The 17,260-nt window shown below is 44.6% G+C and overlaps 2 protein-coding genes across 2 annotated transcripts; one reads left to right on the top strand and one right to left on the bottom strand.

Annotated features, from left to right (window-relative positions):
• The first annotated feature begins 949 nt into the window (after nt 1-949).
• Nucleotides 950-7,211, top strand: LOC125381055 (HHIP-like protein 2). Its single transcript, XM_048397203.1, has 7 exons — nt 950-1,007; nt 2,990-3,133; nt 4,201-4,333; nt 5,638-5,669; nt 5,704-5,769; nt 5,879-5,960; nt 6,616-7,211. The coding sequence occupies exons 1-7, from the start codon at nt 950-952 to the stop codon at nt 6,731-6,733; spliced, it is 633 nt and encodes a 210-aa protein (XP_048253160.1). The 3' UTR covers nt 6,734-7,211.
• Nucleotides 7,212-10,509: 3,298 nt separating this feature from the next.
• Nucleotides 10,510-16,917, bottom strand: LOC124127990 (protein wech-like). The gene is made up of 3 exons (XM_048397210.1): nt 16,821-16,917; nt 13,929-14,238; nt 10,510-13,166 (listed from the first exon to the last, which is right to left on the bottom strand). Exons 2-3 carry the CDS (start codon nt 14,236-14,238, stop codon nt 11,476-11,478), a joined length of 2,001 nt encoding a protein of 666 aa, XP_048253167.1. The 5' UTR covers nt 16,821-16,917; the 3' UTR covers nt 10,510-11,475.
• Nucleotides 16,918-17,260: the final 343 nt, after the last annotated feature.

The following is a 17,260-nucleotide window of genomic DNA, read 5'->3' as shown; positions in this document are numbered from 1 at the left end:
CACAACTGCGTAGATAGATGCTCATGATATCAATCACTGGATGGTTGGGTTCGGACTCGATTATTTACAGACCGCCGTCATATAGCGGGAATATTGCTGAGCTCGGCGTTAAACTACAAACAAGCAAACAACCAGCTTATTTACTGATTCTGTGATTTAGTAGACGCCCATAGTGTCCGTTTCCAGTTCCAGACCGCCTCCGTGGTCTAGTTGTAGAGCGTCTGCCCGGAGAGCGGAAGGTCCGGGGTTCGATTCCCGGCCGCGTGATACCAAGACGTTAAAAGATGGTACTTGTTGTAAAACCAGGATTTAGCGGCTCGGTTTCAGTATACTGTGTCTGAGTGGGGTATTCATGTTAAACTGCGGAATGGTATCTCAGTGAGATGGTATCTCAGCACTATAAATTGGCATCAGTCCGAACTAGTACAAGCAGTCACACACACACACACACATACACACATACACACACACACGTGCATGCATGTCGCTATATGAGTGCAATAATCTGGACGCGACGTTGAACTCCATTTCACCACCACCACCCATTTCCAGTTCCATCACACCAGAGCCATGCCATGTGTCTCTGTTTCCGCGATCACAAGTGTTCTCCACGACTCTCCAACACACCAGAGCCATGTCATGTGTCTCTGTTTCCGCGATCACAAGTGTTCTCCACGACTCTCCATCACACCAGAGCCATGTCATGTGTCTCTGTTTCCGCGATCACAAGTGTTCTCCGCGACTCTCCATCACACCAGAGCCATGTCATGTGTCTCTGTTTCCACGATCACAAGTGTTCTCCACGACTCTCCTTCACACCAGAGCCATGCCATGTGTCTCTGTTTCCGCGATCACAAGTGTTCTCCGCGACTCTCCATCACACGGTGTGAAGTCTCCGATGTGAGAACTGCAGGTGGCGAGGTGTTTATTGCTGTCGGGTCATTGAAGAATGGCTGCCAGAGCTATAGCCATGTATCAAAGCCGTCGTGATCAGAGATACCCGCCTGGTCTGTTTTCATTAAGCAAGAAATTCTACTAATTGAACATCAATTAGACTGCAGTACGAGCGTGATGATATTTCAGGATATTCTAGCATGGATATTGTTAACAGCTTTTAGGAGGTCAATGTCAAGGTCACCTGTTTCCAAAACTTACCTTTAAAGTTGTTACGATTTTAGAGAACGATAAATTCTATTATTTTTGCGAAACATTTCCTGTACAGAGGCCATACTTTAAACCTATCAGTCTTGCACATAAAAGGTCAAGGTCACCTTTATAGTTATTGTCATGTGTTATCCCGATGAAGGGCCTTGAACTCACGGGTACGGTTGAGGTCACTGTGAAGGTCGTTGGTTAAGTGGAGGTGTCTATTTGATTGCTTCATCATGTTCTGGGTAGTGTGTAAAGACGTTTTCCTCAAATAGTTATATAATTATATTAAAAGTCACGTTAGAAGAACGTACATAAGGGTTACTTCACCTTTGGATTAACGTTAACAGAAATGAAACTGTAGATAGCATATTCCAGCACCAGACCTAGAATAGAACCCTGTCCACGTATTACCGGATCCTGATGATCCCTTTAGGAGGTGTTGTCAAGCTTGCTTTACGGGGAGGAATGGGGGGCAAGGGGCTCATCTGCCTTAAGGCGCCGCGATTCGCTGTGCAGAGTTGCATCCCTTGGGCGCGCCAGAAACCTGTAATTGTGGATTTTAATCCCGGTTCGCCACGATTGTTTCTCGGTTTGACAACACCATACCCGTGCTCGTGGGTTTCACCGAAGTGGTAAACGTCCTGCATCACTGCATCACTTCGGGCTTTCCTCCCACATTAAGACACGCTGTCCATTATCTGGAATAATGTTAAAAGCGACGTTAAACCCAACTCACTCACTCACTCACTCACTCACTCACTCACTCACTCACTCACTCACTCACTCACTCAAGGAGTGTGAACAGGCCGCCTTCATATTGGTGAATTATTGGTGAAACACCATTCACCCATTCACCGTGACAATCACAGTCAACACGTGCAGCACGAAACATGACACCGCCAATCTGCCCCATAGCTTAGCCCGGGGTGTCAGTGAGGCACAGGGACGTTGACCTGTACCCTAGTTTGTCCGGGGGTTTCAGTGATGTACAGGGACGCAGACCTGTGCCCTAGTGTCCCTTGGGTGTCAGCGAGGTACAGGGACGCACACTTGTGCCCTAGTTTCCCTTGGGTGTCAGCGAGGTCCAGGGACGCACACCTGTGCCCTAGTTTCCCTGGGGTGTCAGCGAGGTACAGGGACGCACACCTGTGCCCTAGTTTCCCGGGAGTGTCAACGAGGTACAGGGACGCACACCTGTGCCCTAGTTTGCCCGGGCGTGTCAGTGAGGTACAGGGACGCACACCTGTGCCCTAGTTTGTCCGGGAGTGTCAGCGAGGTACAGGGACGCACACCTGTACCCTAGTTTGCCCGGGTGTGTCAGCGAGGTACAGGGACGCACACCTGTGCCCTAGTTTCCCGGGAGTGTCAACGAGGTACAGGGACGCACACCTGTGCCCTAGTTTGCCCGGGCGTGTCAGTGAGGTACAGGGACGCACACCTGTGCCCTAGTTTGTCCGGGAGTGTCAGCGAGGTACAGGGACGCACACCTGTACCCTAGTTTGCCCGGGTGTGTCAGCGAGGTACAGGGACGCACACCTGTGCTCTATTATGTATGTTGTAGACATCCTCTCTCGTTGTCTGGTCCAGAGGCGACTAACGGGATCGGAGGCCAGGCTCTCTGATTTGGTTGATGCATGTTATCGTATTCCAATTGCGTTGATCGATGCGTATGATGTCAATCACTGGATTGTCTGATCCAGACTCGATTATTTACAGTCGGCGATCATAAAGGTGGAATATACAAACAAACAAACAAATACAAATGCTGGATCCGCCCTTGGTGATATCGCGAGTCACTTCCTGAATCAACATGTCACGTCACTTTCCCTTCTCGCAGGTGAGCGGCGAATATTCTGTGGCGACCCAGGGGCGCGAGCTTATGAAGAGATCGACGTCATCCGCAGCGGCAGGAACTACGGCTGGAACATCAAGGAGGGGAACGAGTGCTTCGACAGCTCCAAGTGCAGCAATGGAACAATAGGTAGGTAGCCTTCGTCTCTCTCACCGTCAACATTTCACGAGACTGCCTCCTTGGTGTGACTAGAGTCTGCCCGGAGAGTGGAAGGTCGGTGGTTCGATTCCCTCCGCGTCATACCGACAGACGTTAACGATGATACTTGATGTTGTCCTGCCTGGCATTAGGGATATAACACAATTACTGTTCTACTCGGTGTATACGCACCTTCCCGAGGCAAGAGCGTCTACCAGCCTTTTTATCAATGTCTTGTTTCCACTCTTACCACATCAAGCCCAATTTCCTGTGCTAAATGTGGTTGGACCATCGCACAAATCGACAGTCCAATCAGAGAACGTTTTACAAAATCAACTTCCACGACTGGTACACCTTCGTATGTAGTGATTTGCCGCTGCCTGTCTTTGTTGACACGTCTTTTTCATATGTTAAACCCCCCAGCGATTGCCTATGGGGTTTTTTTGTGTCAGGGACGAAATCACGAATGTTTTCGTTATCTGATCGACTAGCCATCTTTGTGATGCTCTACGAGATAAGAACAGCGATCTGATTGGATATCGAGTTTTCATTACAAGGGGCACAGCTCGTGATCTTCGCGAGGTGGCGCCAGGGTGGAGCTAAGAAAAGTGGCGTTGATCTGGCAAGGGTAGAACCTAGGCAACCTGTCAGTCAGATATCCACAATTATCATTACAATATTTAGTCTTTGGAGAATATTTTGTATGTTTTGCTTGCCAGTTTTTAAGGTAAAGACTCGATCATGTTTTATTCAGGGTGAGGCGGGGTGGAGTGGGTGGTCTGTGTGCTTCGGGTAAAGACTCGATCATATTTTGTTCGGGGTGAGGGTTGGTTGAGTGGGTGGTCTGTGTGCTTCGGGTAAAGACTCGATCATATTTTGTTCGGGGTGAGGTGGGGTGGAATGGGTGGTTTGTGTGCTTCGGGTAAAGACTTGATCATATTTTGTTTCGGGTGGGGTAGGGTGGGGTTGTGTGGGTGATCTGTGTGCTTCCGGTAAAGATGGGGGCCATTCCAATTCTGTTTGGAAAAAGACAACATTCTGTAAACTTGTGATTACAGAGAACGAAGCACTGCCGATCTACGTGTACAATCACACCAACCTCTTTCATGCCGTCGTCGGGGGATATGTGTACAGAGGCAAGAAGCTTCCTGATCTGTACGGGCGCTATCTGTACGGAGACGCCATGACAGGGTGAGTAAATGCAGGTGTGTGGCCCGAAAGCTCATCTTACATGGAGGCACCACGGGAAACTTGGATCAGTTCACTCGGATTATGTGAAGGAGGTCATCCGTACCACTTGTAGGAGGTCCCCCCTACCACTTGAAGGAGATCACCTGTACCACCTGAAGGAAGTCACCCGTACCACTTGAAGGAAGTCATACGTAACATTTTAAGGAGGTCACCCGTGCCACTTCAAGGAGGTCACCCGTATCACTTGAAAGAGGTCACCCGTATCACTTGAAGGAGGTCACCCGTATCACTAGAAGGAGATCACCCGTATCACTTGAAGGAGGTCACCCGTATCACTTGAAGGAGGTCACCCGTATCACTTGAAGGAAGTCACCCGTATCACTTGAAGGAGGTCACCCGTATCACTTGAACGAGGTCACCCGTATCACTTGAAGGAGATCACCCATACCACTTGAAGGATGTCACCCGTATCACTTGAAGGAGGTCACCCGTACCACTTGAAGTAAGTCACCCGTACCACTTGAAGGAAGTCATACGTACCACTTGAAGGAGGTCACCCGTACCACTTGAAGGAGGTCACCCGTACCACTTGAAGGATGTCACCCGTACCACTTGAAGGAGGTCACCCATACCACTTGAAGGAGGTCACCCGTACCACTTGAAGGAGGTCACCCATACCACTTGAAGGAGGTCACCCGTATCACTTGAAGGACGTCATCCGTATCACTTGAAGGAGGTCACCCGTATCACTTGAAGGAGGTCACCCGTATCACTTGAAGGACGTCACCCGTATCACTTGAAGGACGTCACCCATACCACTTGAAGGAGGTCACCCGTGTCACTTGTAGGAGGTCACCCGTATCACTTGAAGGAGGTCATCCATACCACTTGAAGGACGTCACCCATACCACTTGAAGGAGGTCACCCGTATCACTTGAAGGAGGTCACCCGTATCACTTGAAGGACGTCACCCGTATCACTTGAAGGACGTCACCCATACCACTTGAAGGAGGTCACCCGTGTCACTTGTAGGAGGTCACCCGTACCATTTGAAGGAGGTCACCCGTACCACTTGTAGGAGGTCACCCGTACCACTTGAAGGTGGCTGTGATATTTGCATTGTGATCACCCATCAGTCTGTTCTTCCTTGTAATCCATGATTCCAACCATTTAGGAAGAGATACATACCTTTATGCGTGTCTGTGTCTGCGTCCGTGTCTGAATCTATGTTCGCGTATATTTGCATCTGTGTCTGAATCTATATCTGTCTCTGCGACCTTTCCTGCATCTCTGTCTGTTTTCAGAGTCATGTCGGCATTGACCGAGGGCAGCGACGGCTGGACATCGTCCCCGCTTCCGTGCCTGAAAAAATTGTCCGTGCGGTGCCAGGGCGCGACCTAGAAACTTCATACTGACCTTTGGTCAAGATGAACAAGGTTAGATCCCGAGGGTTAAGTCTTTATTCATCACCAAATGCCGAGTATACTGAAATAAACGTGTTTGTCTGTTTCCAAACTGACAGATTGACATTCTGTGTTTCTTCAGGGGAGATGTACCTTTTGACGACGTCTTCAATAACGGCGTTCAAAGACGACGGCGTTGCTTTGAAAATAGTGTCATCACTTGGGTGGGTACCTTCTAATATCTCGCCAGGACAACATTCTGTGCGGCTTAGTCTGTGTGGTGCGGCAATGTTTTAATCTACCCGTGTCACCCTCGACTTATATATATTTGAGTATCTGATCTCCATAACGACGTATAGTACTTGGATGATGACGTATCGGACGTCGTTCAGCAAGGACAGGCGATATCAGATATCTCATATATTAAATACAGATGCGCGTAGTCGTAACACTCCGACCTCTTCATGAACATAGGCCGTCGGATGACTGTCATTGATTGCTACAGGTAACAGTTGATCAAGCACTGCCTTCAACGGCTGAAGGTCCGATAACTGTTTTAGGAACCACACCATGTTTGTTTCAGGATCCAGTGAACAGTTTGTCTGTCTTTTGTGTAACCCTGAGGTCAAAGTATTGTTTCAAGTATTTGCAGAACAATATAACAAGCCTCTCCCCCTCCCCGTCCCCATCCCTCCGCACCCAACCCTCCCCATCCCCCTCTACATCCATCGTTCCACCACCCCCATCCCCCATCCCCACCCACCCTCCACTTTCTCCATCCCTTCACCTCCATCCACGGAGCATCAATGGCCTATCCCTATAGGTAGTATTATATCACATAGTTACAAGCAGTAGATATTTTCTGATGTTCTGTTTCAGGGAGAAGGCGGTAACTTGTGGGTGTGGTGGCAGGGGCGAGTCAACAGTCGTGGTGGTCATGCTGGTGATGTCGGTGCTGACGTGGTTCGGTTCTTGGATTGTTGAAGACGTCGACTGAAGACTTTATGTATTTGCTAGATCGTAATCCGAACTTATGTAATTCTTATAAACTGAGATGTTTGGTAACGGGAACTGTATGTCATATGCAGACCTCCACACACCAGGGTTCTGCATTTTTATATTGGAATATGTTTGGTCAGGAATGTGTCACAAAGTGCAAGATTCGAGGGTTGTTCTGGGGTAACCATGAGGAACTGGTATATTCACTGAACGTAGGCACGGATGTTTACAAGTGGTTGATATCAGCATGTATAAGGTAGTGTGGCTCAAGACGCGGGCAGACTTTGAGATGCATCACTCTGTGGAGACTTCTCTGAATGTTGTAATACACTTCATGATACGTTGACGTAAAATTGAGGTGAAGCACCGTGACAAAAAACTTTAAGTTTTTATTTAGATAGTTCGAAGCCTTGTATGTGTTTGTTACGAGAGGTGAAAGAAATGACCCAAGGACAATAAAATGATGTATTCTTTAACATGACCCCCCTTCAATATTGGCACGGTTTTGCCAGTGATGTTGGCGCTGTGTTCTCACATTTGCGACCGACTCCTCATTAGCCGGTGGTATCACCTCAACGTGGATCAACCTTTTGGATATCCACTCCTGGTGTATTGCATTAGCGTCGTTTCGATGTCGATGCTCACACCGTTATCAAGCTGATGCTTAACACACATGCAGCGACGAGGCACAACACACTCTCGCATTTTTTAATATTATGAAGAATCATTCATTTATTATTTAATGAGGAACAGTTTCAAGTCAAACGCACTATGCGTTATTATTTGACAACTCTATTTTACAATTACCATGCTTTGTTCTTCTTTAAGATTATAACTTCTTACATTTTTGTAATACATTTCTTGATGACACTTGATATCTGCAATTGCATACCCATGATATGTCAGGCATTGCATGTGTTGTGAGTAGGGCAGTAATGTATCTAGTAGGCTTTTGGATGTGTTATCAGTAGGTCAGTAATGTATCTATATTGGATATGTTGTGAGCAGGGCTGTAATGTATCTATGTTGGATCTGTTGTGAGCAGGGTAGTAATGTATCTAGTAGGCTATTGGATGTGTTGTGAGTAGGTCAGTAATGTATCTAGTAGGCTATTGGATGTGTTGTGAGTAGGTCAGTAATGTATCTCTATTGGATGTGTTATGAGCAGGGCTGTAATGTGCCTAGTAGGCTACTGGATGTCATGTGAGCAGGGCTGTAATGTATTGATATTGGATGTGTTGTGAGCAGGGCTGTAATGTGTCTAGTAGGCTATTGGATGTGTTGTGAGCAGGGCTATAATGTGTCTAGTAGGCTATTGGATGTGTTGTGAGCAGGGCAGTAATGTATCTAGTAGGCTATTGGATGTGTTGTGAGCAGGGCAGTAATGTATCTAGTAGGCTATTGGATGTGTTGTGAGCAGGGCTGTAATGTGTCAAGTAGGCTATTGGATGTGATGTGAGCAGGGCTGTAATGTATTTATATTGGATGTGATGTCAGCAGGGCTGTAATGTATCTAGTAGACTATTGGATGTGCTATGAGCAGGGCAGTAATGTATCTATATTGGATGTGATGTGAGCAGGGCTGTAATGTATCTAGTAGGCTATTGGATGTGTTGTGAGCAGGGCTATAATGTGTCTAGTAGGCTATTGGATGTGTTGTGAGCAGGGCAGTAATATATCTAGTAGGCTATTGGATGTGTTGTGAGCAGGGCAGTAATGTGTCTAGTAGGCTATTGGATGTGTTGTGAGCAGGGCTGTAATGTGTCTAGTAGGCTATTGGATGTGTTGTGAGCAGGGCAGTAATGTGTCTAGTAGGCTATTGGATGTGTTGTGAGCAGGGCTGTTATGTATTTATATTGGATGTGATGTGAGCAGGGCTGTAATGTATCTAGTAGACTATTGGATGTGCTATGAGCAGGGCAGTAATGTATCTATATTGGATGTGTTGTGAGCAGGGCTGTAATGTATCTAGTTGGCTATTGGATGTGCTATGAGCAGGGCAGTAATGTATCTAGTAGACTATTGGATGTGCTATGAGTAGGTCAGTAATGTATCTATATTTGATGTGTTGTGAGCAGGGCAGTAATGTATCTAGTAGACTATTGGATGTGCTATGAGTAGGTCAGTAATGTATCTATATTGGATGTGTTGTGAGCAGGGCTGAAAGGTATCTAGTAGGCTATTGTATGTGCTATGAGTAGGTCAGTAATATATCTATATTGGATGTGTTGTGAGCAGGGCCGTAATGTGCCTAGTAGGCTATTGGATGTCATGTGAGAAGGGCTGTAATGTATCTATATTGGATGTGTTGTGAGCAGGGCAGTAATGTATCTAGTTGGCTATTGGATGTGTTGTGAGAAGGGCAGTAATGCGTCTAGTAGGCTATTGGATGTGATGTGAGCAGGGCAGTAATATATCTAGCGGCTATTGGATGTGTTGTGAGCAGGGCAGTAGTGTATCTAGCGGCCATTGATATGTCTGTTTGACCACAAACAACAACACTTAACACCATATCATTGTTCGTACTTGTACGTGTATATATTAAGTATGGTCATCAAACGGGGGTCATCAGAGAAGCTCTGAGGGAACATGGAGATACATGGACGTCCCCCAGTCAACAACATTTCAGTGATATCAGCCTGTATACAAACAGTCGAATATGGGACATGCAGACCACAGGCTGACAGCAATAACACCGGTCCACATGTGTCATGGGCTCTATTAACAGCAATGCTTGCACTCGACTTTCGATGACGGCAGCAATGACACACAATCAGTGTCAAACGTTGTAACACTCAGTCACCATTATAACCAAGCATGACTGACTCCCTCCCTCACCACAAACTAGAGTTTTGTTTGTTGTTTAACACCCAACTCAGCAATATTCCAGCTGTATGACGGAAGTCTGTAAATAATAGGGTCTGGAGCAGACAATCCAGGGATGGACATCATGAGCATCGATCCACACAATTGGGATACGATGACATGCATCAACCAAGTCAGTGAGCCTGACCACCCGATCCCGTTAGTCGCCTCCCACGACAAGCATAGTTGCCTTTTGTTTTGTCAAAACTGTAACGAGTGAATGTCATTAAGAATTGAAGCATCGGGTTCACAGGATCAATATCAGGTAGCCCGTTAACTACTGTATAACATAATTCTGCAATTAGAGTGCCTTTCTTTTGTTGTCAAACGAAGTCGTGAATGGAACTAGAGCACAGTTCAAATACGTTTTGTTAAAAGATGATAACAAACATATATATAATCAAGATCCTTTTCTTTTATATCCTGGAAACATATATGAAATGTGTTGCTTCAAAGAACATTTATGCGTGAAGCCCATTTCTGGTGTCCCCCGTCGTGATATTGCTGGAATATTGCTAAAAGTGGCGTAAAATCAAACTCACTCACTCACTCAAAGAACATTTGGCAGCAACTACTTCGTGGTCAAAGGAAGATAATTCATGTGTCTTTACTTTCTCAGATGGAATTTCAATTACGAAGCGCGCTCATGGATGAGAAGATATGCGACTAAACACACAACAATGGAAGAAACATTGTACAAAGTTAAAAGTGAAACTTGACTTCATCAAGGGCTCATCAACCCCGTGTAGATCCCTGGTTAGAATTGGTCTTCAGCATGCCTGCCGTTAGGGGCGACCTAAGGAATCGGGTGGTCAGGCTCGCTGACTCCAGACTCGAGTATTTACAGACCACCGTCACATAGCTGCGATGTTTCTGAGTGCGGCGTAAAACAACAAACAAACTCACAGATGGAGCATTTAAATGCGTATGTCACTGAAAAGTTTATTCAATATACATGAAATATGACTTTCATATTAATGATAGTGGTTATCCTATCAGTCTACAAATTGCTGAAGTGTGTAGGCATTAGTAAATGTAAGAACAGATAAGATAAGATATATTATATGAAAGTGTCACATATTGTACATAATATAAATATAACATTATATTTAAACAATAAAACTGTACAAAATCCAGTCTGGTAAAGCTTAGGAGACATTTCTTGAAACATGATTAAATACATACATGTTCTAAAGTCATTAAATACATGCTAAATGTTTATAGAGTACTTAGGTGGATGTCTCAAGCACCAGTAAAAGTATTATCAGCGAGAGTTACTGATAGTAACGCTAGTAAACGGTCTTGCTGGATAATGAAAGTGAACGTGTAGCTATTTGAGTAAGTACAATATTCAGGGTTAAATTCCGTTGCCTCACAGAACGTATGTGGTATCCTGTGGCGCCGAGATTTGATTGCGTAATTGCGTCCCTTAGACGTGATAGGCACCTACAGTTGTGGGTTTGAATCCCAGACTGGCCTTGATTAAGTTTCTAGGTTTGTCAGCACCGTTTCCGTGCTCGTGGGTTTCTCCAAAGTTGTAAACGTCTACTACCTGCTTTATTCTTGTCTTGTCCCAACATTCAAACCGAAAATAGCCACTACAACTAATCTAATAATTCATTATGTGCTTGTCATGTGTATGGGCTCGTCCTGCCGATTTCCCAGGTTCGGTTGGTCAATGTGCCCCCGTTCCTCGAATACGGCTAAAAGCTGCATATTATCATATTCAATCATTCACTGTAATCTATGTTCAAATATGGTTGGCGTCTTGGGTATTTTTCACAAAACAAACTGTTCATTTGGGGCGTATTTCTGAATATTCATCATAAAAAATTCCCCGCGACGTGATCCGAGTATGTTTTGCTTCCTGGGGTCTCACTGGGGAATACTGCAGCTCAATTCCTTCACAGCATCTCCATTGCCTTCCACCACATACAGTTTACAATCACAGAACATCAAGCCGCATGGATACCGTATTCCATCCTGTGACGTCAGCAGGTCTGTGACAAACTTCCCTGCTGGTGTCAGTAGTACCACCTTGTGTGCCCAGGAGTCCGCCACCAGGATGTGTCCTGTGCTGGTAGTTGTGATACCTTGTGGTCTTCTCAGTCTCCTCACTCCTGTAGGGGTGCAGGTGAACACAATATCTCCCTCTGGTGTGATACAGTAGACTGAGTCTGAGTCAATATCTGACACCAGGATGTTGCCCCTGTCTGTAGCACAGAGGAAGCAGGGCTTACATATCAGGTTCTCCCCAGAGTTGAATCTACTGACTGACCTCATCACTCTCCCCGATACATCCAGGATATCAACACAGGGAGGACCCCTACAACCTGCTGCTAATGTTGAAGGACTCAAGGCTGTCAGACCCATGTACGTCTTCTTTGTTGTGACACGTGACTGTAGTACAAGGTCAGGGGTCACCCGTACTATTACAATCTCATTGTGTGACCAGAATGATACAGCAACCTGGTTGTCCCTCAGCCTCGTCACAGAGTATGGTTTACTTGGAAGATCCAGTTTACTGTGTCGTGATTTGTTATTCTTAGTGTAGAAGGATTTCAGACATGTATTGTTGTAGTCAGTGACCACCAGTGTCTCTTCACCGTCGACAACCAGGACTATGACGTCATATGGACACGGCTGCTTCCTGTCGCCATCGACCCTAATGCCGACTGTCTTGTGTAACACTGGTCTGCACATGACGTCAAATGTGCCACTCTGTGTTTTACCAAGTCGCGTATCCATGACGTCACAAACCTTCTGTTGAATTCTACCAAGTTGTACATCCTTGTGTAATTTCCTCTCATCTATTTCACTTACAAATATAAGTTTTGAATAACGAACACTGTCTGTGAAAGTGACATCCCTGTCTGTTGCCTTCTTGATTGCCCCAGACTGACACATCTGGTAAATGTCAAACATGTCAGTCTCACTCCCAGACTTCAACACCTGGGTGAGATACTCTATGTATTGTTGATACATCTGCATGTCTATTTCCCCTGACTTTATCCGCCCCCTCAGTTGTCCAGACTGCTTCTCTGTCATCTCATTCAGCTCCTCCAGCAGCTGTTTCTCCTTCTGTTTAATCACGTCCATGGCTTTCTGTGAGGCCTGTCTGATCTGTGACTGTATTTTGTCTTTGTTGTGGCTGATCTCATCAATCTGTGATTTGTGTTGTTGAAGTGATCTTTCCGTGTCGTCAAAGCTCAGTGTAAGCAATCCCTTATTGTTTGTAAGAACACTTCTTATCTCAGACATTATGGACTGAATAGTGACCACAGAGTCGCATTTCCTGTGGTATATGACACAGCACTTGGGACATATTGCTTTATTACAGTCTTTGCAGCAGAAATCCATGACTTCGTTGTGTTCCGTGCACCTCTGTCGTCTGGTCACCTTCACTGATCCACCAAGGCCAGCAATCACGTGGTTTGACGTACTAGGAAGAGATGCATGCATCTTCACACATCTCTCACAGAGCGGCACATCACAGTCTTGACAGTAGGAGTTGGCCGGATGACTTTCTCCAAGGTCCTGGCAGGGATGGCAGCGGTTTTCTGTATCTGAACAAGTCATGGATAAACCTGTCACATCAACCGTGCAATGTTTAACACAATAATGAGAAAACGTTTGATGGAAGATATAAATGTACATAGGGAGAATAAAGTGTAAATGTTAATTCTGACCATTGTCCTCAACGTACACAGTGTCCGGAAAGTTCCTGTACCCTGGGATAATCTACATGCATAGATTTCAAAACTGAAATGACAAAGATGTATTCTAGATAATCCTGATAAATATAGGTGACCCTTCAATTTCGTCTTGATTACTTTTATCTACAATAAACAGTTTTCCATCACCATTTTGATGACGCATGAACGTGCATAGACTGAACCTGGTTTGGTATTATCTCGGTAATTCAGGAAAGCGAACCTGCTGTATGACAGCGTCACAGTCTATCTCCTATAAGATATTCTACTTGGGGTTCTTGGTTTCAGTTGAAACTGAATCGGCGACAGTGTAATTTAGAATAGACGTTTAACATCGCTTTCAAGTTTATTGCACTTATATCGCGACGTGCGTGCGGTCCTGTTTTATAGTACCAGCTCACTTAGATAGTGGAGTCTAACATGGATACCCCACGCACGCACAGTTTACTGACTTTAAAGTCTATCAGTCCCTCTTTTATCCTTTTCATCTCTGCACCAGGCAGAGTGACAACTAATACCGTCTTTTACTTCTTTTGGTAACTTTCGGCCAGGGATCTTACGCCCTTGGGAAGAATATTGTCATCTTTCGGTTTCTTCTAGATCACATTTACTTACCATGATCAGTATTTCCCCCACAGGCTAGAGTGTCCAGAAGTCCCTGCATGAGGAAACTGGGCTTGATCTGTTTCACCCACTCCTCCACTGGTCTGTCAGGCCTTGGAACTCGGGTCATCTGACGACAGCAGGGACACGGGATGGACTTGGCTCTGATGGCGTCTTGTCTGGTATTCAGGAATTCCCCCAGGCAGCCCTTACAGAAGGTGTGTCCACAGGTAGGAGTACAGGGGTCGTTGTATCCCTCCGTACATATGGAACAGGTCAAGAAGTTCTCATTCAGACTCTCCAGCTTTCTGGCGGCTGCCATCTGAAACAAAGGAATAACTGTTTAATATCATTCATTTATTTTAGGGACTGGTGATTGAATGTTAATAAATTTGTATTGTGTGATGTGGAATATTGGATATCTGATAGTTATGACAATATAAGTTATCATTAGTAGTGACCAATCATTATGCATGTAAAATGCATCTGAATATTTAACACTGAACAAGTGACTTAAACATGTTGAAAGCAAGGCGGGTTCCTCTGTACTTTCCGTCCTACATAAATGAGTTGGTGCGTTGTGCTCAACGCTCCTTTGTACAGTCTTTCACTTAACTGTTTGATTGGCGTTCTAGGCGTTTTTTCGCCGCTTTTAGCAATATTCCAGCAATATCACGGTGGGGGAAACCAGAAATGAGCTTCACACATTGTACCCATGTCGGGAATGGAATCTCGGCCTTCGGCGTGACAAACAAACACTTTAACCACTGGGCTACCCGACCGCCTGCAGCAGTTGGTGAGTAAAGAAGAAAACATACAGCTTTATTTATAACAACTTCTGCATTTAGCGACATTCGATGTTGATTCTTACAGCGTCATCAAGATCGAGTGTACAGTATTCCAGTTACATCTGGGCTTGTCAGCTTCATGTGGGAGGAAAACCCGAAGTGACGCATATCCAGGACGTTCACCACTTTGGTGAAACCCACAAGAGCTCTCGTCACTGTCACTGCTAATTTCAGCAACAACTATAGATCCACTGATTTCGCTGATATTAATTCTAACCTTTCAATATCAGTTTCTAAAACGTATCAGTTCTACCCTCTTCATTTCACTTTTTAATTAGTGATTTTGTATTCTTTCATCAGACAAAAACAAATATCAACATGATCGAATTGAGCTAATTAAAAGATGAATAGTCGATTTCAAAATTGGTTGAAATTATGTTTCACATATGTTTCACATAACTCAACACGCATGATATGAATATTGTTTTATATTGTTGAAAATTTCCGAAATATGACAGCGGGGGAAGCCAGACATGGGCTCCACACATTGTACCGATATCGGGAGTCGAAACCAGGCCGCCCCAGGTTTCAGTGTAGTCAATATATGCGAGCTGGTATAGGTGAGTCTGTAAACGGTGCTCAAAGATCTTGAAAGTTGGGAAAACCTTTTGTCCAAGTGGGAGACTGTTCCACTCACTTGCAGTGGAAAGATAACAGCACGGAGGCTGGTTTGGGTCTGATAGATACTGTCAGTTTTAAGTGACTGGTTTAATATTAGGCATAGATGTGAGGCAGACATTTTGGAAGCACCCCACACTACATCCCATGTTGCTTCAGTGTAAATGTCTATCAAATCCAGAGAAGGTCTGACAGGAACTAATTTGAAAATGTGAAGTGCAATATATGATATTGGTTTCATAAAACGATAAATATACATCAGAAAATATTTTCCTCTAGCTGTAGAAACACTGGTCACTGGATTTGTATGATTGTATCATGTTACAGAATTCACTCAAACAGTTCTCCAGCATGTTGGTCTCATGACATCAGTCTAGCTGCGTATTACGTCAAATATTATGACAAACAGCATGAATTGTTGACAGAATCAATAGTAAAAGCTATTTATTTCAACATCAGCACAGAATTACACATATGCTAAATACTCTTCAAACTTTCACAAAGGACAATGCTCTAAAAGTACATGCTGCTCTACTTTCTGTTTTTAAGTCAAGGGAGATAATATGAAAGAAACTCTCTTTCAAAACTATTGTTGCCACACTGGAGTGGTTCAAGTCCATACATGTACCGGTTTTACATTTAAACTTATATTTTCAATAACATTCCATGTTTGCTATTTTTACTTTTTTGCGTCAATAAGAACTGAAAATAAAATTACATTAAATAATGGTCAAGTTTTTTTATTTATTTTTTAAACAAAATAGAACTGAAAATTTTCCATAAACCATACAACTCTATATAATTGTGATATAATAGCGTCCCACGTCTTTTGCTGTGTCATACTTTCTTAACCATCACTCAACGACCCACCCACCCTATAATAAATGACCAGTCCCTTCATCATTCCGGTTCCATCAGGGTGGCCGGAGCATCTTCCACGGAATAAACAAACAAGTGGTGATCGTAAACAACTGAGTCACTCTCAATGTTTGATTATCCATCCGGGTACTAACCAAGTAGTGCTGTGGGTGTCGGGCAACAAACATCTTTTCATGAAAATTGTGTGATTGGCGGTTGTTTCTGGTTGGGCAAGACATGCTTACCCGATTCGCGAACACCTGGTGTCATCACAGATTTTCACTGATTGTTTCACATGATTTTCACTTCTATTTACATTTTACGCCCAATGGAATCTGTTTAGTCGGGTAATCGAGACGGGTGACGTGTAAAATATTCTTACAATCTAAACCGAAAGTAACTCCATTTCGACCTGGGTTAGAGTAGATTCCCAGCACTCGATATGACTAAACTGACCAGTTTCACACAGTGGGAGATTATTTCTGAAAAACAATGGACCTCTACAGTTTGAGGAACGATTGTATGTTCCAGCAAAATGCTACATATCTCTGTCTCACTGTAGTGAAACACTCCAACTTACCTTGTGTCCTGACACGGCCTCTCCACCCGCGACAGTGTGACGTAGTGACGCAATCCGGGCCGGGACAGGTTTGCTGATAAGCACGGGAACAAGTCGAAATAAATCATATCAGGTTCACGACAGACTCCTTGGTCATGTGACAGTCATGTGGCGGTCGAGGCCATATCGTTCCGAGACCACCCTAGTGTTGGAATGAGTGTTCCGCTGACCTAACCAGCTAATCAGATACCCTGTCCCCATTTTATGCTTCCAATAGGAACGTCTAGGAAATGTCATCTATAGATCTTAAAAAAAATATTTGGAGAAAACCGCATGATGGCGCTGCTCATGAACAGATGTACGCACACATGGGCTATTGATTACGCCATGGAGACATTACAGACCCTGGTTGTCAGATGCCAGACACTGACGTTGATGTGATCAACCAATACGATAAACGT

Source organism: Haliotis rufescens, unplaced genomic scaffold, assembly GCF_023055435.1.
Source record: "Haliotis rufescens isolate VD_foot unplaced genomic scaffold, xgHalRufe1.0.p SCAF_164, whole genome shotgun sequence".
NCBI classification, from domain to species: domain Eukaryota; kingdom Metazoa; phylum Mollusca; class Gastropoda; order Lepetellida; family Haliotidae; genus Haliotis; species Haliotis rufescens.
Note: the sequence above shows the minus strand (reverse complement) of the source record. Positions and strands in the feature narration are given on the sequence as shown.